The sequence below is a fragment of the Octopus bimaculoides genome, chromosome 12 (assembly GCF_046866305.1).
Source record: "Octopus bimaculoides isolate indiv1 chromosome 12, ASM4686630v1, whole genome shotgun sequence".
Taxonomy (NCBI): domain Eukaryota; kingdom Metazoa; phylum Mollusca; class Cephalopoda; order Octopoda; family Octopodidae; genus Octopus; species Octopus bimaculoides.
The window spans coordinates 21,647,054-21,672,719 of record NC_142939.1 but is presented as its reverse complement, the minus strand read 5'-3'; the positions used below and the strand labels follow the sequence as shown (position 1 = coordinate 21,672,719).

General features: G+C 37.6%; 1 protein-coding gene across 1 annotated transcript in view; it reads left to right on the top strand.

Annotated features, from left to right (window-relative positions):
* Positions 1 to 25,666, top strand: part of LOC106883789 (vesicle-associated membrane protein 4) — a 49,010-nt gene that overhangs the window by 11,726 nt on the left and 11,618 nt on the right. The window contains exons 2-5 of the mRNA XM_089360866.1: positions 2,780 to 2,829; positions 6,506 to 6,550; positions 8,311 to 8,411; positions 24,546 to 24,625. Of these exons, the coding sequence (XP_089216992.1) occupies positions 2,780 to 2,829; positions 6,506 to 6,550; positions 8,311 to 8,411; positions 24,546 to 24,625 (276 nt within the window). The remainder of the gene's footprint in view (positions 1 to 2,779; positions 2,830 to 6,505; positions 6,551 to 8,310; positions 8,412 to 24,545; positions 24,626 to 25,666) is intronic.

Sequence of the window (25,666 nt, the reverse complement as noted above, 5' to 3'; positions counted from 1 at the left end):
TATATATATGTATGTGCGTGTATATGTTTGTCCCCGCAGCATCACTATTACAACTTTTCCCAACCTTGCATCATCATCATCGTCATCCTCTTATTTATGAGGATCAGCTAGCTTAGATTGGTACTCACTACATCATTCCAACTTTCCTTTCATCTTTGTCAGCTTCAGGAGCTTTATATTGTTACTGCACAAGTTTTACAGCCAGTATGTAGCAGCTGCAAGACTCTCGCTTGTGATTCTTGGTCATTAACATTTAATTAAAAGATCTTCTTTGATGAGCAGACGTCAGTCTGTCAGAACACCTAATTAATGGAAGATACTTCCATCCTTGTAATAAGATAGTACTGAAAGTCTGAGTTGCATAAATACCCTCACCACCATATACATACATACGTACATACATACGTACATACATATGTACGTACATACATACGTACATACATATGTACGTACATACACGTACATACATACGTGCATGCATGCATACATACATACATACATGCATACATACATATATACATACATTTTTTTTTTGTTGGCACTCCGTCGCTTACGATGTCGAGGGTTCCATCTGATCTGATCAACGGAACAGCCTGCTCGTAAAATTAGCGTGCAAGTAGCTGAGCACTCCACAGACACATGTACCCTTAACGTAGTTCTTGGGGATATTCAGCGTGACACAGTGTGACAAGGCTGACCCTTTGAATTACAGGCACAACAGAAACGGGAAGTAAGAGTGAGAGAAACTTGTGATGGAAGAGTACAGCAGGGTTCGCCACCATCCCCTGCTGGAGCCTTGTGGAGCTTTAGGCGTTTTCGCTCAATAAACACTGACAACGCCCGGTCTGGGATTCGAAACCGCTGCCCTAACCACTGGGCCATTGCGCCTCCACATACATACATACATACACACATACCTACTTAAAGTCCACAGATGAGATCCAGAGATTCTCCATATAGACGACACTTAGTGGTACTCAAAAGATACAAACTTTGATATGTTTACAGGGGATCACTTCCACAAGGTAAAGAAAGGCTATAAGAGAGATCGAGTTGAGAGAGTATAGACACAATTACGTGGATAAACAAATTTAGACATATTAAATGTAATAGTTTGGTTATCATCGTCATCATTTAACGTCCGCTTTCCATGCTAGCATGGGTTGGACGATTTGACTGGGGACTGGCGAACCAGATGGCTACACCTGGCTTCAATCTGATCTGGCAGAGTTTCTATAACTGGATGCTCTTCCTGATGCCAACCACTCTGAGAGTGTAGTGGGTGCTTTTTACATGCCACCGGTACGAGGGCCTGTCAAAATACAAAATATGTATATGTGTATACATGCAAGACGAGAGAAAGCAAAAGGTGGAGACTTTCAGGTTCATACAAACTTTGAACCACTGTAGCATTTTTCTAAATTTTTTTATGGACTAAATGAATCCCAACTTTGGATTCAGCATAAAAAATATCAATATATGAAATTTGAAAACTCATTTAATTTTAAAATTTCCAAATCTGTGACAGCAACTGAAAAAAAAAAAAAAAAAGGCTGTGTGGTAAGTAACTTGCTTACCAACCACATGGTTCTGGGTTCAGTCCCACTGCTTGGCAATTTGGGTAAGTGTCTTCTACTACAGCCTCGGGCCGACCAAAGCCTTGTGAGTGGATTTGGTAAATGGAAACCGAAAGAAGCCTGTCGTATATATGTATGTGTGTGTATATGTTTGTGTGTCTGTGTTTGTCACCCCAACATCGCCTGACAACTGATTCTTGTGTGTTTACATCCCCATAACTTAGTGGTTCGGCAAAAGAGACTGATAGAATAAGTACTAGGCTTACAAAGAATAAGTCCAGCGGTCGATTTGCTCGACTAAAGGCAGTGCTCCAGCATGGCTGCAGTCAAATGACTGAAACAAGTAAAAGAGTATATATATATATATATATATATATATATACTATGAAGGGCAAGAGATGTCCAAGAGACTTATGCAAATGTGCTTCTTTTCCTTACAGTCTAATCTTAAATATTTATATTATGTTCCACTTTAAGGTGATGAACTGGCAGAATCATTAGAGTATCGGGGCAAAATGCTTAGCAGCATCTCATCCATACTTATATTTTGAGTTCAAATTCCGCCAAGGTCAACTTTGCCTTTCATCCTTTTGGGGTTGATAAAATAAGTACCAGTTTTATACTGGGATTGATGTAATCAACTATTCTCCTCCCCTGAAATTGCTGGCCGTGTGCCTAAATATGAAATCCTTATTTTCCACTTTAAGCCTTTTGATACCAACCCGGCTGAAACTGCCTCTGGCTCTGTTCTACAAATGTCTTGTTTTCATAAGTTCTGAATTAAAATCTTCCACCAAACCTTTGTCACAATTTATGTTCCCAACACTAGCTTAATGATAACTAAGTTATTTTATTAAACTCTTTGTTATATTTAAAATTTATTGAAAGAAACACAAAGCAGCTCAAGAGAAAAATGGTAACAAAAGGATTAACAAATGATTAATTTAACCAATTTGATACCAGCCTGGCTGAAACCGCCTCTGGCTCTGTAGTACAAAGGTCTTGTTTTCATAAGTTTTGAAATAAAATCTTCCACCAAAACTTTATCACACTTTATATTCCCAACACTAGCTTAATGATAACTAAGTTATTTTACTAAACTCTTTGTTGTATTTAAAATTAATTGAAAGAAATACAGAGCATTTCAACAGAAATATGGTAACAAAAGGGTTAATCCGTTTTTTCTTAATTTTCTGTTAAAGGTTTCTCTGCTGAATTCTGGTGATTCCGATGATGAAGACTTCTTTCTCAAGTAAGTTCCTCATTCCCATTTCACTTTTAATTTTATACACACGGTGTATCTACGAGGGTGAGTCAAAAAGTAATGCCATTTTGTTTAGGACAGGTAAAATTACCAACACAGGAACACGTATCATACATCAAAATGAAGCTGGTCCTCTGTGGATCACATCCCTACTTCTCAACATAGTCACTGTTTCTCTCAATAGTAATGTTCCGCCTTCAAACGAGAGCATGTATCCCTGACCCATAAAATTGTCCTTTGAGCCACTTCTTCATTACAGTTTTCACTTCTTCGTCACTGGAATAATGTTTGCCTCTCAAACCCTCTTTCATGAGGCTGAAGAGATAAGATAGTCTGAAGTGCTAAATAATTCTAGTGATGAGGAAGTGAAAACTGTAGTGAAGAAGTGGCTGAAAGAACAGTCACCAGAATTTTACGGGGCAGGGATACCTGCTCTCATTCGAAGGTGGAACATTGCTATTGAGAGAAACGGTGACTATGTTAAGAAGTAGGGATGTGATCCACAGAGGACCAACTTCATTTTGATGTATGATACATGTTCCTGTGTTGGTAATATATACCTGTCCTAAACAAAATGGCATTACTTTTTGACTCACACTTGTATATTGTAACAGCAATCTTCTTTCAAGTTTCTCATAAAAATTCTGTTTTGGTATATCTTTTCTCTCCAAGATATTCATTGCCTCCTACTGGTGCTTATTTCATCTCATTGCATTTTGTTGTTCTCATGCCTGTTTTTAAATTTAATGTAAGGACTAAGTCGTTGGAGTTAGAGTTGAAAGCAATTATTGGGGTACAGGAGTCAGAGATGGAGTTGGTAAATTATATTATAATGTACTCTCTCCAACTATGTAAATTATAATATTATAATGTACTCACTCCAACTATATAAATTATAATATTATAATGTACTCACTTCAACTATGTAAATTATAATATTATAATGTACTCACTCCAGCAATGTAAATTATAATATTATAATGTACTCACTCCAACTATGTATTTATTTCCAATCAGTATCGGAAATATCTTTTTATCTTTTATCCGTTTTAGTCATTGGACTGTGGCTATGTTAGCGCACTTCTTTGAAGGGTTTAGTCAAACAAATTGACCCCAGTAATTATTTTTAAGTGTGGTAGGTATTGTATTGTTCTTTTTTGCTGAACCACGAAATTACAGGAACACAAACAAACCAACGCTGGTTGTCAAGTGATGATGGGACAAATGCACCCCCACCACATAATCTGTGTATAGTGAGCTTCCATCCAGTTTCCATCATTCCACCAAATTCACTCAAGGCATTGGTCGACCCAGACCTGTAGTCAAAGACACTTCTTGTCTAAGGTACCACTTAGTAGGACTGAACCTTGAATGATATGGTTACAAAGCAAACTTCTTAACCTTACGACCATATGATTAGTTTAATTACAATGGAGAAGTCAGAGCCAGTGCTACTATAAACTGAGGAGTCAAAGTGGGAGTCAAAGATACTGTGCATGGACTCCAGAGCTTTGGTTAAAAAAAAACAAAACAAAAAATATACAAAGTGTTTTGTAATTTTCTTCTAATTTTACTCTTTCATTAATTGCCTCGGTAACAAATAAAGAAATCCTAGGTGGTTTTTGTCTGTTGATGTGTATTTACAATTTTTGATGTGTTAGATTGGATTACAAAACCGAGACAATGTGTTGAAACTGAAGCAGTTGCATTGTGGGAAACAAGATAGAAATTTAAAACGCACACACACACACACACACACACACACACACACACACAGACCCCCCCACAAAGCCATTATAGCCACCTTTGTAATGGTATCAATCATTTTCGTCCATCTGTCACCTGTTCACAAATAATGGGTCATTTTGTTGGTTTAAAAAAAAACTGTTGGAGTTTTACATAAATAATCTAACATTATTAATGATTAAATGTTGCTTTCAAATATTGGTCCCAAGGCCATCAATATCGGAGGAGGAATAGGTCAGTTAGATCGAGCCCCAGTGCTCCGACCCCAAAAAGATGAAAGGCAAAGTTGGCTTCTACGGGATTTGAACTCAGAACATAAAGACGGACGAAATGCATCTAAGCATTTTGCCCAGTGGACTAACGAGTCTGCTGGTTTGCTGCCTTAATTAATAATTAGATACATTGAGTCTTGAAGGCGCGTGGCCCAGTGGTTAGGAATGTTGCACTCACGATCGTTAGATCGCGGTTTCGATTTCCGGGCCGAGATGTGCGTTGTGTTCTTGACTAGAACCTCACGTTGCTGTAGTCCACTCAGCTGTAGATGATTAACCCTTCGACGGACGGGTGTTCCGTCCCGGGTGAATATTGTAATCTCGGTTTCTTATACACCATGCCAATTGAATAATCGGCTTGAAAAACCTTAGGGCTCAAGACACAAGCATCCACTTCCCTAAATTTTTCTCGTATAAGGTATTGTTTGTGCGTTGTAGAGGTACAATGGCCCAGTGGTTAGGGTAGCGGATTCGTGGTCATAGGATCGCGGTTTCGATTCCCAGACCGGGCGTTGTGAGTGTTTATTGAGCGAAAACACCTAAAGCTCCACGAGGCTCCGGCAGGAGATGGTGGCGAATCCTGCTGTACTCTTCCACCGCAACTTTCTCTCACTCTTACTTCCTGTTTCTGTTGTGCCTGTAATTCAAAGGGTCAGCCTTGTCACACTGTGTCATGCTGAATATCCCCGAGGACTACGTTAAGGGTACACGTGTCTGTGGAGCTCTCAGCCACTTGCACGTTAATTTCACGAGCAGGCTGTTCCGTTGATCGGATCAACTGGAATCCTCAACATCGTTAGCAACAGAGTTTGTGCGTGAAATGACTAGTTACATCCCTTGCACTATTTACTTCTTATCACATACCACAGTCATAAGACTGTGGTATGTGATATTTGTCATTTACGTTCTATTTTTAGTTACTGCAGCAGTCGATGCTGCCTGTCTTTATTCCGAGAGCCATAAAAGTCGATATGATTAACTCTTCTTTCGCCTAAAATGTGTAGAATTTTTGCCTATGTTTACCATTTTATCTAAATTATGTACACATACCTTTTATAATTTCTTTGTATAATTTCCTTTATTTATTGTTCTGATGTTTTTATTAACTACATTAGTTTCACAATAATTTTGTCGCCTCTTCAATATCATAATAAATGAAAAATAAATCGAAATAGATGAAAATATTTCTTGTAGGCATACCATAGTTATGTCTGGGGAGAGTAATTCTCTTTTGGTGCCTTATAATTTAACACACTCACCAGTAAAATTTCCACTTATTTCTTTTTTATTTTTCTAAAATTTTCGTTGCGTCTTGCAACCTATTGAAAAGGTTGCAAGACGCAACGAAGATTTTAGAAAAATAAATAAAAAATAAGTAGAAATTTTACTGGTGAGTGTGTTAGATTATAAGGCACCAAAAGAGAATGACTCTCCCCACATACAACAGAATATGCTTCACCACACGAACTCAAGAATCTTCCAAACCAAATCCCAAAACGAAATACCATAGTTATTTCCCCTAGTATTTCCAAGAAAGATAACTAAGTACACGTATTTTAAGCTATATATAGAGTTACTTCCCCTTAATTCAATATTGATTTTTTTTTTCTTGACCTGATGCTTTTTTTTTTTTTTACTTTTTTCAGAGGTCCTCGTATGGGCGAGAAGATTGCTGACCCTAAGATTGGAAAGTAATTATCCTTTTATATATTATTGTAATTAATATTACAATAGCATTTATCATTAAATGTCTTTTTATCATATTTTAAAGTGGTCTCCATTACCATAATTGTCATCATATTCTTGTCAAACTCACAATTCTTTAGTCTCAGGTGATTCTTGATCAATCAGATATATCTACAGTCAAAAGCATTCCATCTTGTATTTATTTGAGATATAGTTTATTCATTAGTTGTGTAAATAAAGCCGGTTTCTTGTCATCAAAAGGCACAATCTGTTGCTGTACAAACCTACTACTACAGCCCAGCATCCTTAGGACCTGATGGACATCAGGAAAATATTAAAAAAAAGGCAGAAATTGGAACCCTAAAAGGAGTCATCTCATTGACTAATCTCTACCTAGAAATTTCTGATTTTGTTTCTGAAGTTAAAATCTATTTTTTTAATGTCATTTGTTTACTTTAATCATCATCATCATCATCATCATCGTTTAACGTCCGCTTTCCATGCTAGCATGGGTTGGACGATTTGATTGAGTACTGGTGAAACCAGATGGCTACACCAGGCTCCAATCTGATTTGGCAGAGTTTCTACAGCTGGATGCCCTTCCTAACGCCAACCACTCCGAGAGTGTAGTGGGTGCTTTTACGTGTCACTTTTGTTATCTCAGGTTTGTGATTATAAACATTCTTATTAAGTGTTACCTAGAATGCATCATTGTCATAACAGAAGCACTGAACTTTTTGAGTGAATCATCATCATCATTTAACGTCCGCTTTCCATGCTGGCATGGGTTTGATAGGAGCTAGTCAGGCAGAAGACTCTACTATGCTTTGCTGTCTGATTTGGCATGGTTTTTTTATGACTGGATACTCTCCCTAACACCAACTACTCTGCAAAGTGATCTTAATATGGTATTATATTGCCTTGTTAAAGGTGTGTAGACATCCTGCTGTATGTTTTAACATAATTAGTTCATCCAGAATGAGATATCATTTCAGCTGTAAGTATTAAATTTTCTACTAATTGCTGTGAAACCAAAAGGAAATATGCACCAGTGATTAAAAGTCTCTCATTAGTTTTGAAAACAGTATTGGTTATTAATGGTACTGTATAATGTCTTAGAGGAAGATCGATTTTATCTCTCCTCATCTCTCAAGGCTTGATAAATTAGTTAACAAATCATATAATCTTGTATATCTTTTTCCCAATAGTCATGTCTGCTTCCCTACCAATTTGTTGCCTTCAGCCAGTGTGTCTAATTATTATTACAATCATCAAATATCTCTTCAGGAAGACACCTGTCCCTGTCTCTTTATCATACTTCAATCTCCTTTGATACTATACCACAATCAATCAAGGGGTCTTGCCTTGAAAGTAAATGGTGACCTTGCCAATGTTGGTGCCATGACACAAAATGTGCCCAGTACACTCTGTAAAGTGGTTGACATTAGGAAGGTTATCCAGCTGTTGAAACCATGCTAAAATCAGACTCGGAGGTTAGTGCAGCCATTTGTTTCATCAGTTTCTGTTGAACTGTCTAACCCATGCCAGCAGGGAAAAGGGATGTTAAATGATGATGACCTGAGGGGCTCTTTATAGCTGTATGTATGAATATATTCTTTCACTGGTTTCAATCATTGGATTTTAGCCAAGCTGGAGCATCAGCCCTAGGGGGTTTTGATCTGTCATATATGAACCGACCTCCTTCCTTGTATATATTTCAACATCAAAGTATGACACATTTTTTTGTTTTTTAATTATCATCCAGATTGCAGAACCAGGTTGGAGAAGTTATTGATATTATGAAGGACAATGTTTCACGTGTAATGGACAGAGGATGTAAACTGGAAGATCTCCAAGACAGATCAGGTATGTTGGCAAATTCTTTAATATTTGGTGCTGGTGAGGGATTCATGTTTTAGTTGTCAAAGAAACTTACTTTTTATTAGCGTGTTATTATTGGAGCTGATTTGATTGTTATATTAATTTGCAAAGTGGCCAACTGGTAAAATCATTAATACATTCGCCAAAATGTTTAGTGATGTTTTGTCTGTCTTTACATTGTGAGTTCAAATTCTTCTGAGGCTGATAAAATGCCAATTAAATACTGGGGTCAATGCAACTGACTAGCCCCTTCTACCAAATTTTCAGGCACTGTGCCTATAGGTAGAAAGAATTATATTGATTTGTAATATAGGCACAGGGTCACATAAATTTTGAAGCAGTCATATCAACAGCAATACTCGACTGGTTATTTAATTTGTAGACCCTGGATGGATGAAAGATAATGTTCACCCTGGTCCAATTTGAACTGCGAATGTCAAAAAATCATAACTAAATGCTACAAAAGATTTTTTCTCTCATTTTACCAATTCTGCCCATCCACTACATGTTTTTTTTTTATAATTTTTTTTTCTATAATTAAAACATAACTGTGAACATTTGTGTTTTCATCAACATATTTAAGAAATGAGGAATTATGTACATTATTTACATTTGACAGATATTTGTCCTCATCTTGTTTGTTGTTAACACAACGTTTCGGCTGATATACCCTTCAGCCTTCATCAGGTGTCTTGAGAAAATTTCAGACCTGGGTTCTCATTCCTAAGGTATTTTTTGATGTTATTATTGTTGTTGTTGTTGTTATTATTATTATGCTCACGGGCATATGGCATAATGGTTAAGAGCGTGGGCTACTAACTCCAAGATTCCAAGTTCAATCTCAGGCAGTGACCTGAATAATAGTAGTAGTAGTAGTAATAATAATAATAATAATAACATTGACAAGTACCTTAGGAATGAGAACCCAGGTTCGAAATTTCCCCAAGACACCTGATGAAGGCTGGAGGGTACATCAGCCGAAAATTTGTGCTAACAACAAACGAGAGGAGGACAAATATCCGTCAAATGTAAATAATTTGAGTTTTCATCAACATATCGTATTCTGGAATAAGAATATGTATACAAGGTGGTATTAAACGGTTTCTGGACTAGTTATGTTTGATAAAAAAATAACTTATTTACCTAAGTTTTAGCATCATCTCTTTTGAAATAGTCCCCTTGCGCAGCAAAAGTCCCAGTATCCCAGTGTCCCTGCCACCTATGGAATCCAGCCCAGAAGTTATTTTTCATAAGCAAGTCGGGGATCGTCTGTGATTTGCTTTGGATCTTGACAACAGTGTTAAAACGACGACCTTTGAGCTGCATTTTCATCTCAGGGAAAGGGATGGAAGTCTGCTGGTGCCAAATCTGGTGAATAGGGTGGGTGCAGAAGGGATACCATGTTTCTGGCAAGAAACTCACGAGTGAGGAGAGCTTGGTGAAGAATCCAATTTTTTGGGCTCCATAGACCTGGTTTCTTTCGCTGAACATCGTCTCTAAAATACTTCAAAACATTGCAGTAGAACTCTTGATTGACAGACTGGCCCAGGGAGATGAATTCTAGATGCACAGTTCCACATTTCCAGGGATGATGCTTGTGGCAGGTCTTCCAGATTGGTCATCTTCCAGGGATGTTCTTCCACTTTTGAAGTGCTTATACCACTCAAAACATTGCATACAGCCCATTGCCTCATGCTCGATGTCTCTGCAGCAGACTTCTCAAGTTTATCCACTAATCACATAAATACAGTGCAGAATATGTGAAGAATAGATGAGGTGAAAAGTACTTAAAATAGCAAATGCTATGGTATTTTGTATACTAAATAACTGACATGGTTAAGTCTGTGATCAAATCCTATCATCATTTGGAGGAAAACTTCCCACAAAATGTCATATCTTTACTATTCTTCTTCCTTAACTTGAAAATACCCTCTTGCCAGAATTGAGGTGGTTTCATGGTAAATAAATCGAAAGGTAAGCTACTATAAATCGGCATGAACTTTCTGGACAACCCAATAGATAATAGAAGACAACAACGTTGATATTATGGTTGCCAGCTTTAATGAATATGTTGGGTAATATCATAATGGCTGTTCTGAAGTGCATGGATGCTGTAGACACATCAAGAATTTTGATGTTGTGTTACAATGACCTCAGCAACAAATGACCAGCAAAATGTGAGATAAGAAGGAGAAGAATCTAGCTTGCCATAAGGATTCATCAAAGTCCTGTACTCAGTTTCCCCCTGTTCATCATAGTTCTCGTGGTTGTTACAGAAGATTTTATCACTAGTTCTCAGGGAAATTCTGTAGGTAGATGACCTTGTTCTCACAACTGAATCTACCAAATTATAATAGAAGGAACACCAAATATGGCAATACCATCAGAAATTCTTGAAGTAAACCAAACAAAAAATAAAGAATGAAAAAAGTTACAGCTAGAAAGAAATTAAGATTCTGCTGATTTGTGTGAAGTGGCTGTGGTCAGTTTGCAGAAAAAGATTTCCACACTGTGTAAGCAATGTAAACAACGGGTGCAAATGAGGTGCAGAAGGATTACAGGCAGGTTGACTGAGGAAGGATGCACTTGTGTAGTGGTAAGAGCATCATCATTATCATCATTTAAAATCCTTGTTTCATGCTAGCATGTATTGGAAGGTTTGACAGAACCCGATGGGCTCATGGACTTCATGATGTTCCTGTGTCTGCCTTAGCAGGGTTTCTATGACTGGTAGCTAATCAGCAGTGGAGGAGCAAGTTCCAAAAGCATAGCAACCAGAGTAAGAATGAGATGAAAAAAGGGTTCAGGGATCTGCAGCTCCTGCTGGTGGCAGCAAAGGGATCCTCTTTCTGAGAGAAGAGCAGCTTGTATGATATATGTGTACAAAGTAAGGTGTTACTTGGTAGTGTAATACAGACATTGAATGCAGAAGTCGTGTGACGGTTGGAAAGCAATGAAGCAAGCATGCTCTGTTGCATATGTATTGTTAGTGTGTTCATACACACTAACAATACATATGTAAGACACAAATAAGCTGCGAGCAAAAACTGAATATGAGGCATTAGATGTGTGAAAGAGGGAAGACGGCAATGTTATGAGCATGGGATATGTATGGGGGGATGACAATTGGTGAAAGAAGTGTCGAGCTGTCTAAGTGGAAGGATCCTGCAGAAGAAAAGTATGAAGGATTTAGGAAGAAATTGTGAAAATGCCATGAAGGAGATGACAAAATATTGCACCAAGTGGTGAGATGCTGTGCTCGAAAAGACCTGTCCATGGTGAAAAAGGACAAAATAATGACATTGGTGACGATTATCCAGAGCAGGGGTTTTCAAACTTTTTGACTTGCGGACCCCTTTATATTTCAGGCTTTACCTTAGGGACTCCTTTATAAACGCTTATGAAATTTATACATAAATATTTGCTTAAAATAACATATTTTTACATTTATTTATTTAACAGTATTTAACAAATAGGTTTATTGTCAATTAAAAGATTTCGATTAAAATCATATATAAAATCAAATTGCCCATAAAAAGTATTTGCTGTCTACGGACCCCCTGTGGTCCGCGGACCACAGTTTGAAAACCCCTGATCCAGAGTATTTTCTCTTAGATCTGAATGCTTAGCTAAAGGGAAATAACCAATCCAATTTTTCAGTTATTCTTCTTTTCTCTTTGATATTGTCATCCATTTTACTGAGACAACATTGGGTGGGAATAAAATTTCTAATCTTTGATAGGATTTGACAAATCAATGAAGCTGAAGTAAAGATTATTGTTTAATTGGTTGTTGTGTAATTAAAGGATTTTCATTTTTAGAATTTATCTGTATTTGTTCTTGTTATATATACCTGATACATTAAGCATTTCATCATATACATCTAGCACAGTATTATATATACCTGTCACGTTGTTATTATTATACATACCTAGCATATTGTTATATATACCTAGCACTTTGTTATACATACCTGACATTGTTATATATACCTAGCACCTTGTTTTATATACCTGACATATTGTTACATATACCTAGCACCTTGTTATACATACCTGACATTGTTATATATACCTAGCACCATGTTTTATATGCCTGCCATATTGTTTTATATATTGTTATATACACCTCAGGATGTACACTGCAGTACTACGGTATTCTTATAGTACATCTGCATTAAGTAGGATACAGAAACCACCATAGTTGTACGTCTATGAGTGGAAGAGGCCACCTGGAAAGGCTTCCAAAGTAGTGGGTTGATGAAATGCTACAAGCATTTGGAGTTATGTGGATGAGGAAGGCGTGATCCAGAGAGGAATGGATGGCGTGCTGTGACCAGCGGTGTTGAAATGATGCCTGATAATGTGGTCAGTCAAGGTGATCAATATATAAACGTGTGTGTGTGTGTGTGTGTGTGTCCTTCCTTTTGGTATCGTGTGATAGTTGTAAAGGAATGCCATTGTCATGCAAGTGGTGTCCTTCATTTTTCTGTCTTCAGTGGAAACATGTCTGGCCATGGGAAAATATCATCTTGCTTGGAAAGAGGTGAGGGTTGATGACAGAGAGGGCATCTGGCTGTAAAAAATGCACCTCAACAAATTCCATCTGATCCACATAAGCATGGAAAGTTAGACATTAAAATGATGATTGAGATGTATAATGAACAGTTCATAATTGACCCTTTAGCATTCAGATTGCTCCATCAGATGTAAAGCTTATTTATTCACATTGTTTACGTCAAGATTTTGATGATGTGATTGTTTAAATTTTAGAATGACATTGTAGGATTTGTGTGAGAGGTTGGATCTGGCCGATTTAAAAATAAAAGAGGTCGGATATTTGGGCTGGATCTGGCCAGTTTGAATGCTAAAGGTTTAATTTGAAGTGGTGATAGCAATTCATACAATAATAATGTAGTTCGTTAAAACTGAAGAATTTTCTAGGTTTCCCAAATATAATTGTTATTGAATCCATTGATGTTACTTTTCTAAAGCAGTGAATTAAGGGGAGTCATTTAAGCATCAGACAAAATACCTTGTGGTGTTTGTTCTGTTTCTCTCTGTTCTGAGTTCAAACATTGCAAATATGAATTTTACTTTTCACTCCTTCTGGGGTCGATACATAAAGCACCAGTCTACCATGTCTACCCTGAATGAAATAGATTGATAGTAATATTTTCCTTTTATAGCAAAATATGCCCCTAATTCAATAAAATTATGAAGGTTACTCTGATTATTATGCATAAAATGCAAAATGTTTTATTGTTTTGTAGATTAGGTAGGCAGAATTCACCCCTGCTTTTCAATCTCAGTATTAAGACCTCGCATAGGACTGCTGTAGTACACGTGCTGCGTTCATTCCTACAACAATGTTTTCTTTACATGCTATAAAAGCAGAAGTAAATCTGCTTCCAACTCAGTTGTTTCGCTTATTTTTGTTGTGTGTTTTGCTACATAAACATCATCAACTGCCTACCCTGAGTAATTACTCACTGCACATGCCTGGTTGAAGTCATGAGTTCTCATCTCCCAGTGATTTGTGGCTGAAATCCAGTGAACATAAGTCTTCTCTGAAGATTATAAATGTCATGCAAAGCAACATAGTCTGAGAGCATCCTTCATTCTTGAGATGTCACCTTTAACATGGCTGTCTTTGCTATTGAGGATAACGTCTGGACTGTCAGTGGAGGTATATTGTGTAAATGTGGCTTGCCTATGAATACCTGATCTCAAGGGAACCAATCTCTGAGGTTCTATGTAAGCTCTGTTATAAGTGCTAGTTCTCTGTCTTAATTCTTAATTTATGGCTGAAAGTGTGCCTGAGCTTGTGGATGATTTAAAGACAAAAAGGAAAGGGACTTTGATGTATCTAGTGATCACATTTGGAACACAAATCCTAAATATTTTTTCACCTACTACACTCTCGGAGTGGTTGGCGTTAGGAAGGACATCCAGCTGTAGAAACTCTGCCAAATCAGATTGGAGCCTGGTGTTGCCTCCTGGTCCACCAGTCCTCAGTCAAATCGTCCAACCCATGCTAGCATGGAAAGTGGATGTTAAACGACGACGATGATGATGATGATATCCAACCAGAATATTCCACCTGTTTTATGTTCAAACCAGCCAGATCTGATGTTTCACACCAACCCTACCATGTCATTCTAAAAATAGTTACCTCTTCAAAATTTCATGGTTTCAAGATAATGCAAGATTAATTGAAAACAATGTGAATAAATAAGTATTACATTTGACAGTAATGTGAATGTCAAAGGATTAAATTTAGATCACTTTAAAACATGAAATTTGTTACAGATCCAGGGCGATCTGAAGTCGGTTGCTATGAAAAGAGTTAAAATTCACAACCAGTCAGTTGTCTTTATATCCTCTGTAGATAACAGTAAATCATGTTAATGACGATAATGATGATAATCTCATCAACCATACCCCAACCATCTGCAAAACCTGTTTCCATAGTGAGACTACATTCAGTTGTAAAGATCACAGGACGAACAAAGGGAAAAATTCACCTTAGTCCTATGGTTCCGTACAGAAATGGCAATGCAGAGAACTGAATTGATTCTCTACAATATGTACCAGCATAACTTCTCTAATGGCAACAAGCAAATTACACATATGTAAGACAAATCTGTTATTTATGTATTCACATTTGTCATGTTGAGAAGCAAATACATATTTCATATGTTCCTTGCTGTCTCACATCTAATCTCGGATGATTTATCTACAATTTCATCACTGATGTAGTCAAAACAGTATGTGTGTGTTTTGCTTCTGTAGATACACACAGACATCTGTGCATATGTCTGCATGCGTGCGTGTGTGTGTTTGTGTGTGTATGTGAGAGATTGGTGATTTTTTTATTATGTGTTTCAGTCATTGGGCAGTGGCCATGCTGGAGTGCCACCTTGAAGGGATTTAGTTGATCATATCGACCGCTGTACTTATTGTTAAGCCTGAAAATATCTTTTCGATCTCTCTATTTAGCCACTAAGTTACAGGACGTAAACAAAGAATGCCATCATTCAATTGGTGTAAACATAAAAACACATGAATCACATGCATGCACACACACACACATACATCCATGCATATGCACACACACACACACACATAAGTTTTGTTGTGTATGTACGTATGTGTGTGTGTGTGTATATATATAAAAATATAAAAGTATGTTCTTGTGTATATATAGATGTGTATATATGTGTGTGTGTGTGTGTATATATATATATATATATATATATATACATATATATATATATATATATATACACGTGTGTATAAATGTACATATATGTGTGTGTGTGTATGTATGTATGTATGTATCCAAATACACTTATGTACATGTATACTTATGTAAGTAAATGCATATATGTATGTGCATATATATGTATATGTATATATATATATATATATATATATATATATATATATATATAGGGATGTTTGTGAATTTTTTGATTAATAAGTAATTATTAATTACCTTTCTATTCTCTCATAATAGATAAAATATATATAAACCACGGTTTATATAGTTGCCTTGCAGTTGAGTATTAAACATGATGTTCAATACCCTTTGTACAGGTAATTAACCAGTACTTTCATAGGATTTTGCTATCCCTGAATGAGGTTTGTAACCTTTTATTGTGCTTACATATATATATATGTATATATATATACCTCAATGAAGAATAACACACCACACTCAAGGCCTATCTACTCAAACGGAAATCTCTACCCTTACATAAGATGGAATTGGCCCTACAAAATAAATACCTGTAGAACAACTTTAAGCAAACTAAGACAAAGAATACCTGTCCAAGATGTCATACCTTTTTGTAGTGACCAATATTCCACAAAACCATAGTATTATTAATGTCACTAAAACAAATTTTCCTGCTATTTGACAATGTGATAGATTAACGGATTTAACCACCTATCAAATGTTTCTTGAAAGCAAACAACAACTGAAGAATTTCCAGTTGACAGTGGCAAAGATTGCCAACAATGGCAAGGGTGGTTAAGACTTCATAGCATTTAAGTGTAAAAGACAAACATTGTGGTATATGTCTGTTTATTTGCACTGGTTATTATCGTCATCATCATTTAACATCCGTTGTCCATGCCGGCATGGGTTGGACAGTTTGACTGGGCTGGCATGTTGGAAGGCTGTATCAGACTCCAGTCTGATTTGGCATGGATTTCTATGGCTGGATGCTCTTCCTAATGCCAACCACTCCGATAGTGTAATGGGTGCTTTTACGTGCCACCGGCTTGGGTGCCATTTGTGTGACACTGGTATCTGCCGCGACAGCGATTTTGCTTGGCTTAATGGGTCTTCTTCTCAAGCATGGTCATTGTCTCCGTGAGGCCCAACACTTGAAAGAAGCTTGGTCACCTCACCTCCGTGAGGCCCACTTGAAAGGAACTCAGCCACCTTTCACCTGTGGGGCCCAACACTCGAAAGGAACTCAGCCACTTTACCTCCGTCAGGTCCAACACTCAAAAGGTACTCAACCATTTTGCTTCCGTGAAGCCCAGCAAACAAATATTTACAAATGTGAATCGTCATCATTTTAACATCTGCTTTTCCATGCTCGCATGGGTCAGACAAAATTTGAGGTGGATTTTCTATGGCTGGGTGTCCTTCCTGTCACTATCCCTCACTCGTTTCCACCCCGAGTAATATATCCTCACATCCAGACCAGTTCTTCACAGAAGACTGGAAATGTCATACAATCTTGCTTATATGATGATGCAAATTACCTACACTAGGGCTTCTCAAACTATATTTTTTTTCATCTAGACCCCTTTGATTACTATTTTTATTCTGGTGGACCCTCTTAGTCAAGCTATGTGTAAAAACTACTTTTATAGAAACTTCTTTCAAAATTCTTATTTTGTTTTACAAACATTCACTTGTGTAGGTTGAGCTGTGTAAAATGTTAGAGAAAGAAACCAGCTGTTTCTTGCAATAAATACCAATACATACATCTACAGCAAAATTTTTTCAGGAGCCCTTAAAATTCTATTGGGGATTCCCAATTTATTTTGTTGCATGGACCCCCAACCCTGCCCAAAATCTTATATGGACCTTCAAGGGCTGTATGGAACCCAGTTGAGGACCACTGACCTAGACCATTATTGTTTTCTGCTCTGTTTATGTCAGACTAAGTCCTTTTGCTACTGGAGATCAAGCTGAGCATGTATGTATATATATATATATATATATATATATGTATATATAGTGGAAGTGCATCACTCAGTGGTTAGAGTGTTGGGCTCACAATCATGAGGTAGTGAGTTCAATTCCTAGAATGGGCCATGTGTTGTGTTCTTGAACAAGACATGCTGCTCCAGTTCACTCAGCTGTGGAAATGAGTTGTGACATCACTGGTGCCAAGCTGAAGTGGTCTTTGCCTTTCCCTTGGATAACATCAGTAATGTGGAAAGGGGACTCTGGTATGCATGGGCGACTGCTAGCCTTCCATAAACAATCTTGCTTGGACTTGTGCTTTGGAGGATAACTTTCTAGGTGCAATCCCATGGTCATCTATGACTGAAGGGTGTCTTTGCTTTTTACTTTTGTATATATGAATGTGTGTGTCTGTATTTTTGTTACACACACAGGCTCACATAATCTTATGCTTGCCACATATACACACACTGCCCCTCCATGTCCTCACATGTGCACTTGTGGGCCCCAGTTTAACCGGTCATTTCAACATGTGAATCCTTTAATCCTGATACATTTTCTTTCTCTCCCTCCCTGTTTTTTTCTTTCTCTCTCTCTCTCTCCATTTTTTCTCCTCTCATTTCTTTCTGTTAAAGAGCATAGGTTTGAAACATCAAAGACTTCATTTTTCCCAAGTGACAAACTAATACACCTACTTGTTGTTCTTTCAACCGTGTCTCTCTTCTGTTTTCTGTACATTTGGACCATATACAAATACACACGTCTCTTGTGAGCTATGGCTACAAGTACTTATGAAGATATTTGTAGCTGAGCTGAACATTTCCTGCTGACAAATTGTCTGCTATTTCTTTACTTTCAAATTTTCCTGGAACAAAAAAATTCCCTACTTGAGAAATAGGTAATGGTTGGTAAAAGGTAGAGTATGCAGTTTGAAGAAATCCTGCTTTAAATAACTTTCCTTCTAAGTCATGTTAGCTAGACATTAAGTGAACCATCATCATCGTTGTTTAACATTTGCTTTCCATGCTAGCATGGGCTGAATGGTTTGACTGAGAACTGGCTGCACCAGGCTCCAATCTGATTTGGTAAGGTTTCTACAGCTGGATGCCCTTCCTAACACACACACACACACACGTACATTTTGAGTGGTAGATGTTGTATGTATATATATATATATGTGTGTGTGTGTGTATTTGTATATACATACACACACAAGTGTGGATATGTATTTTATGCATGTATGTATATATTTATGTATGTGTGTGTGTGTGTGTATATATATATATATATATATATATATATATAGTTCTTCATTACATTAATTTTGTTTGTTATGTAAATAATAAATACAGTAGATTTCTTCTATAGAAAAGAATTACAAAAAAACATAAATATAATAATTTTGGTCTGGAAAACAAAAGCACCATCAACAATAATTTTTGTGAATACTTAAAACTTTTACTGCTGTCACTGCATCAAATATTGGCGCCACCATTCTTGCATTTAAACAGTATATTCTTTATCTATTATTCAGGAAATTTCATTTAGATTTACCCCTTACCTTTCTCCGTCTCCTTACCAATCACTCATCTCACATCTGTCTTCCAAGTTTGTTTAATAAACATTTTCCCCCCCACCATCTTTTACCAAAACTGAAAATCAGTTTTGATATATTTTTTGCTTTTTTCTGGAATGATACAGTTTTGATATATTTTTTGCTTTTTTCTGGAATGATACAGTTTTGATGCTTCTTCTCTCTTAAAGAAAAATAATGTTGGCAAAAAGAGAGAAGGAAAAATAATTATTTAGAAAAAAAAATATTAATTTAAATCACATAAAAAATTAAGAAAATATCAGCATACGTTTGCTTCCTTTGTCATATTGGTGTTGATAAACTAGCTCGTCAAAAGCACTGCTGTTGTTTTAGTCAGCCTGGAGAACAGTTATGCTTAACCTCTTTGATGCCAACTTGCCTTAGCCCATCTCTGGTGTCTTCAGATAAAATTACCCATTTAGAAGTATTCATATTTAAATTAAAATCTTATATTATAGATTTATGTAAGAAACTTTTTGTCGAGTTACTGCCAGACACTGGCATTTAATAATTAAAAACGCATACTATTTAAGTTTGTTCTTTGAAATTCTTGATTATTTTGAAATAACTGAAGTACCCTGTCAATGTGTTTCTTTAGAAATGCAGCTTCGAAAAGGTTAAAGAGACCTATGGCACAAAGGCAACCAACAATGGAATCACTTGACTTGTTTTTCTTATGCTGGTCATACACATGCAGGTGTGGCTGTGTGGTAAGAAGCTTGCTTTCCTGCCACATGGTTCTGGGTTCAGTCCCACTGCATGGCACCTTGGGCAAGTGTCTTCTACTGTGGCCTCAGGCTGATGGAAGCCTTGTGAGTGGATTTGGCAAACGGTAACTGAAAGTGGCCCATTGCGCGTGTGTAATCAGTTCATGCCAGTCATGAGGCCAAACATCCCTGCAAGATTCATCCGAATCCGTCCAGCAGTCTTTGAGATATCTTGTCCACAGACAAACGAACAAGCAGGACTGAAAACAATGCCTCTGCCTTTCGCTAAGGCAGAGGTAATAAAAAAAATAACCTTGTACTTCCTCTACATCAAGACACCTGTATCTGTCTCACTATAACCTTTTCATCATCACCTCCTCCAATGGCTCCTCCACCCTTAAAATTTTTTGTCTTGCCAGTCCTTGGTGACCCTGTCAGTGCAGGTGCCACTTAAAAGCACCCAGTCCACACTGTAAAGTAGTTAGTGTTTGGAAGGGCACACAGCTGTAAAAACCTTGTCAAAACTGACCTCACCTGTGGTTGTGCCACTTAAAAAGCACCACTCACCTCACCTGGTACTTGTGCCACATAATGAACACTAAGTTCACTCTGCTGAGTGGTTGGTGTTAGGAAGGGCATCCAGCAGTAAAAATCCTGCCAAAACAGTCACAGAAGTCTGGTGTAGGCTTCGGCCTGGCTGGCTCTTGTGGTACCATCTCACGCATGCTGGCATGGAACATGGATGTTAAATGAAGATTATGATGATTTGTGTGCGTTTGTAGCTCGTTGACTTGATGATATGTGATTTGATTATTGGAAATGAATGTCATTCAGTTGCCAAATCCTGTGAAAACCTTTGGGCATGAGAAGTATTGGTTTGAAATTTTGACACAAGGCTGGCAATTTTGGGGTAGGGACTAAGTCACCTACATCGACTCCAGCACTCATCTGGTTCTTATTCTATCGACCCCGAAAGGGATGAATGTCAAAGTTGACCTCGACACAATGAACGAAATGCTGCTTAGCATTTTGTCTGACATGTCAGGCACAAGAAATATTACTTTGCTTGGAAATAGGTCTAGGATCAAGAGAAAAAGTGACGAGAAGGTCCCCCAGCCATGGAAAATCTGCCTCAATAAACTCTGTCTGGCCCAAACAAGCATGGAAAAGCAGATGTTAAAATGATGATAATCATCATCATTGTTTAACTTCTGCTCTCCATGTTGGCATGGGTTGGACGGTTTGACATGGAATTGGCTAGCAGGGAGCTGTTCAGACCCCAACTGATGACGATAATTTATAGTGCAACCTTTTAAAATTTTCAACCCAGCTCACTGCCCCTACCTTCTGTGTATTACTCTTGTGGACCCTCCTAAGGGTGTGTAGATACAAAGTTGGGAACTGCTGCTGTACATGGTCCCTTATAATATAAATGTGCCCTTTCAAAGCCTAGCCAGGCTCATGGGCCCGGTTTCCCAGTTTCTATGGCATATGTGTTCCCCAGCTGGACGGGACGCCAGTCCATCGCAGCGTTACTCATTTTTGCCAGCTGAGTGGACTGGAGCAACATGAAATGAAGTGCTTGGCTCAAGAACACAACGCGTCGCCCGGTCCAGGAATCGAAACCACAATCTTACGATCATGATGCTGACACCCTAACCACTAAGCCACGCACCTCCACACATGGTCCCATAACTTCCTATAATTAATAATAGTAAAATAGCCCTCAGATCACACCTGACTGTCTTAAAAAAATAACCCTAAAAAACAAAAATAGACACATAAACTAATGTAGTCCTAGATACTCTGTGCTTTCTACCCTGCAGAGGAGAGAACTGTCATGTCTTGAGTGGTTTTGGTCACAAATCTGCTAGATCAAAGCTGATTTAGGGTTAAGCAATGAAAACCACTGACCCATGGCTTCCTGGGTGGACTAAATGATAGCAGCAACAACAGACCTTCTCTGTGGTCATGCAACCTGCTAGAAATAGCAGCCTAATTAATCGCTCTAAAATCACATCTTACTATCAGTATAGAAAAAAAAAAAAAGTAACGAAGGACAAATTGTGTAGTATAGCCCAATGCTGGAACGTCTATGATGGAAAGTCATCTTGACCCAATGTCGTGTAATTAGGACCATTAATTTAGTAAGACTCATGTGATGCATCCAGCTAGGACATAAGCTCCATCACAGTTACCCGGGGCTAAGCAACAACAACATTAGTGAGCTGCGCATTTACTGTTACCACTTATATGTGCATCTGCACACTTGCAAGCATACTTCTAATAATCCTGGGAAATGTACAGAATGTTGCAATCTATAATTTGTCTCTCCAACTAACTTCAACTCACATTCACCCTCCTCTTCTCCCTCCCCCTCATCCCCCCCTCACCCCACAGCACCATTTTCTTTTATTCTTTTTTCTTTTCATTTTACTTGAATAACGAAACATTATTATTATTATTATTATTATTATTTGACATTGTGTTTAGCACAAAAAAAAAACAAAAAACGGAGGAAAAATAAGATGAAAAAAAAAAAGAGAACATCTTGCTTCTTTCTTAAACAAATTAATTAATGTGGAAATAGCAAACTAATTAACAAGGTATGATGAACCGAATTAATAAAGAAGTGCCAAATGAAATCAACAATATTTCCAAACATCTTCCTCCACAAATGACAGTCACACAAGGTTAGAGAGAGAAAGAAAAAATAAAATAAAAATGAACAATAACAGCAACTGTTAAGGTGTTTCTAAGTTCATTCTTCAAGTTAGAACAATAATTGATAAAAAAAAAATGAACCAGCATCTCCCTTTTAGCTGGACATCTGATTGGTTACCTGTCGATATGACCCCATCAGGCTCTCTCTCTCTCTAATTAGTGACTTTTATTACAGAGGCACAAGGACACAAATTTAGAGATGATGATGATGATGATAATAATAAAATTAATTTTTTTTCTAATATGGGCACAGGGTCTGAAATTTGATTGGGAAGAGCTGAGTTGATTACATTGACCCTTGTATTTGACTGGTATTTAATTTATTGACCTTGAAAGGCAAAGTTGACCACGGTAGAATTTGAACTCAGAACTTGAGAAAGTTGATGGGTGAAATACTGCTAAGCATTTTGCCTGGTGTAGCTCACTGCCTTGGATAATAATAATAACAACAACAGCAATAATAATAATAATACTTTCTACTAAAGGCACAAGGCCTGAAATTTTGCAGGAGGGGACTTGTCAATTACATTGACCCCAGTGTTTCACTGGTACTTAATTTATCGACCTTGAAAGGATGAAAGCAAAGTTGACCTCAGTGGAATTTGAACCCAGAATGTGAAGACAGAAGAAATGCTACTAAGCATTTCGCCCAACGTGCTAATGATTCTGCCTGCTCACCACATAATAATAATAATAATAATAATAATAATAATAATAATAATTTCTTTGTTAACCTCTAAGGGTCACAAAAAACATTGGGGATGGTACAGGACATACAATTTGAGGTTACATGAAAGACATGTAAAAAGTTAAAAAAAAATACAATAATGATATAAATTTTACCAATGAATAATTCCCCAAAAGTGGGAGACTTACTAGGGTTGCTTGTGGAAACATCACAAAGCCACAAGGGCTGTGATTTCTCCATTTTGCTTACAGGCTCATGTTTAAAGTAGGCCATTCTCTTGGACCATTCTTGCTGCATTCACTCACCCTTCTACAAAATTGCTGGGAGGCAGCATTTCCCTCTCTACTTTCACTTTCCTTTTCAAGTGAAACTTGAGAAAGTTGATGAGGGTTTGGCCAAAGAGGAAAGTATCTGTCTTCAGCCCTTTCAATCTAATTCATCACAAAACCTCTATCCCTAAGGCCATCAGCTCCCTAGTAGCTCCCCTTCCTGGCAGTGAAGACAGACCAAATGCTTGGCAGCATTGTGTCTATCTTCTGAGTTTAAATTCAGCTGATGTCGACATTGCCTTTCATCCTCTCAGGGTCAATAAAATAAGTACCAGATGTATACTGGGTCTATGTAATTGACTTATTCCCTTCCCCAAAATTACTGCCTTTGTGCCAAGATTTGAAACCCTTTTTCTTGTTGTTGTTGTTGTTGTTGTTGTTGTTGTTAGCTGGCCAAATCGTTAGCACACTGGGAAAAGTGCTTGGCAGCATTTTGGCCATCTTTATGTTCTGAGTTCAAATTCTGCTGAGGTCGACTTTGCCTTTCATCCTTTCGAGGTCAATAAATTAAGTACCAGTTGAGTGTTGGGGTCGATGTAATCATCTTAATTGCTTCCCCTGCAAATTTGAAGCCTTGTGCTTCCAGTAGAAAGGATTATTATTATTATTATCATTAAGGTGGTGAAATGGCTTAATCGTTAGCACACCAGGCAAACTACTAGGCAGCATTTTGTCTGTCTTTATGTTCTGAGTTCAAATTCTGCCGAGGTCGACTTTGCCTTTTAACCTTTCAGGGTCGATAAAATAAGTACCAGTTGAACACTGGGGTTCATGCAATTGACTCACCCCCTCCTCCAAAATTACTGCCCTTGTGGTATAATTTGAAACCATTATTATTATTATTATTTTTACTATATTTTACAGATGACCTTGTCACCAATTCAGACCTATTCAGATCTCGTGCTGTCAACCTTCGACAAAGAATGTGGTGGCAGAATTGTTGGGTATGTATAACACCTACATTATTTTGTGTTAACAATCTCTGTGGGGTGGTGGTGGTGGTGATGTATTTATGTTGCGAATGCCAATCATCACATTAATTAATTTTTGATTTAATTTTAATTTCTCTTTCAATGTCATTTGTTCATATTTCTGTCTAACTTGTTGTTTTCAACTCCACTCCAGTTACCACTGTTTTGCCACTCCAGTTACCACTGTTTTGCCACTCCAGTTACCACTGTTTTGCCACTCCAGTTACCACTGTTTTGCCACTCCAGTTACCACTGTTTTGCCACTCCAATTACCACTGTTTTGCCACTCCACTTCTTACCAATACTGTTGGTCCCTCTACATTTCTTACAACCTCTTCTGTTGTCTCTATTATTGTTTCCACTCTGTTTTTTTTTATTATTAAGCAACACTCCGGGAGTGGTTGGCGGCTAACTTTGTCCCTCTGGTTTGAGGCTAACTTTGTCCCTCTTGTTTGTGGTTAACTTTGTCCCTCTTGTTTGTGGTTAACTTTGTCCCTCCCCCCACCTTAGTGAATCACAAAATTGCTCTTAATCTTACAAAGTATACAAGGTCTGGTCAAAATATGTCGGGACTGGAGCTGCAAGAAGAAAACTACAACACATATCGATTCAGCATTTAATCTCCTTTGGATTAGTCCCTTCTGAAACCATATACTTTATCCAACATAGTTTCCATTGATGGAAGCATTCCTGGAACACCTTTTTTGGGATAGCGAGCAGCTGCCATGTGGCATTCTCTCGGACTTCCTCGACATTTCGAAATCTAGTTCATTTGAAGCAGGATTTGATTTTTGGAAAGATTCTTGGCTGAAATAACCTTCAAGCCGTGTCTCTTTCTATGCACGTAGCGTGAGTGGCATGAGATGATCATTCTCTGCACACTTTACTTCCAAGTACTGTTATAAAGGACAGAAGTGGATGAAAATGTTATAACTTGGTGTGCATTCACACCAGAGCTGAAGGTCAATCTGGGCCGAGTGGCTTCAATGTGCGTACTTTAGCGCCGTTACCATA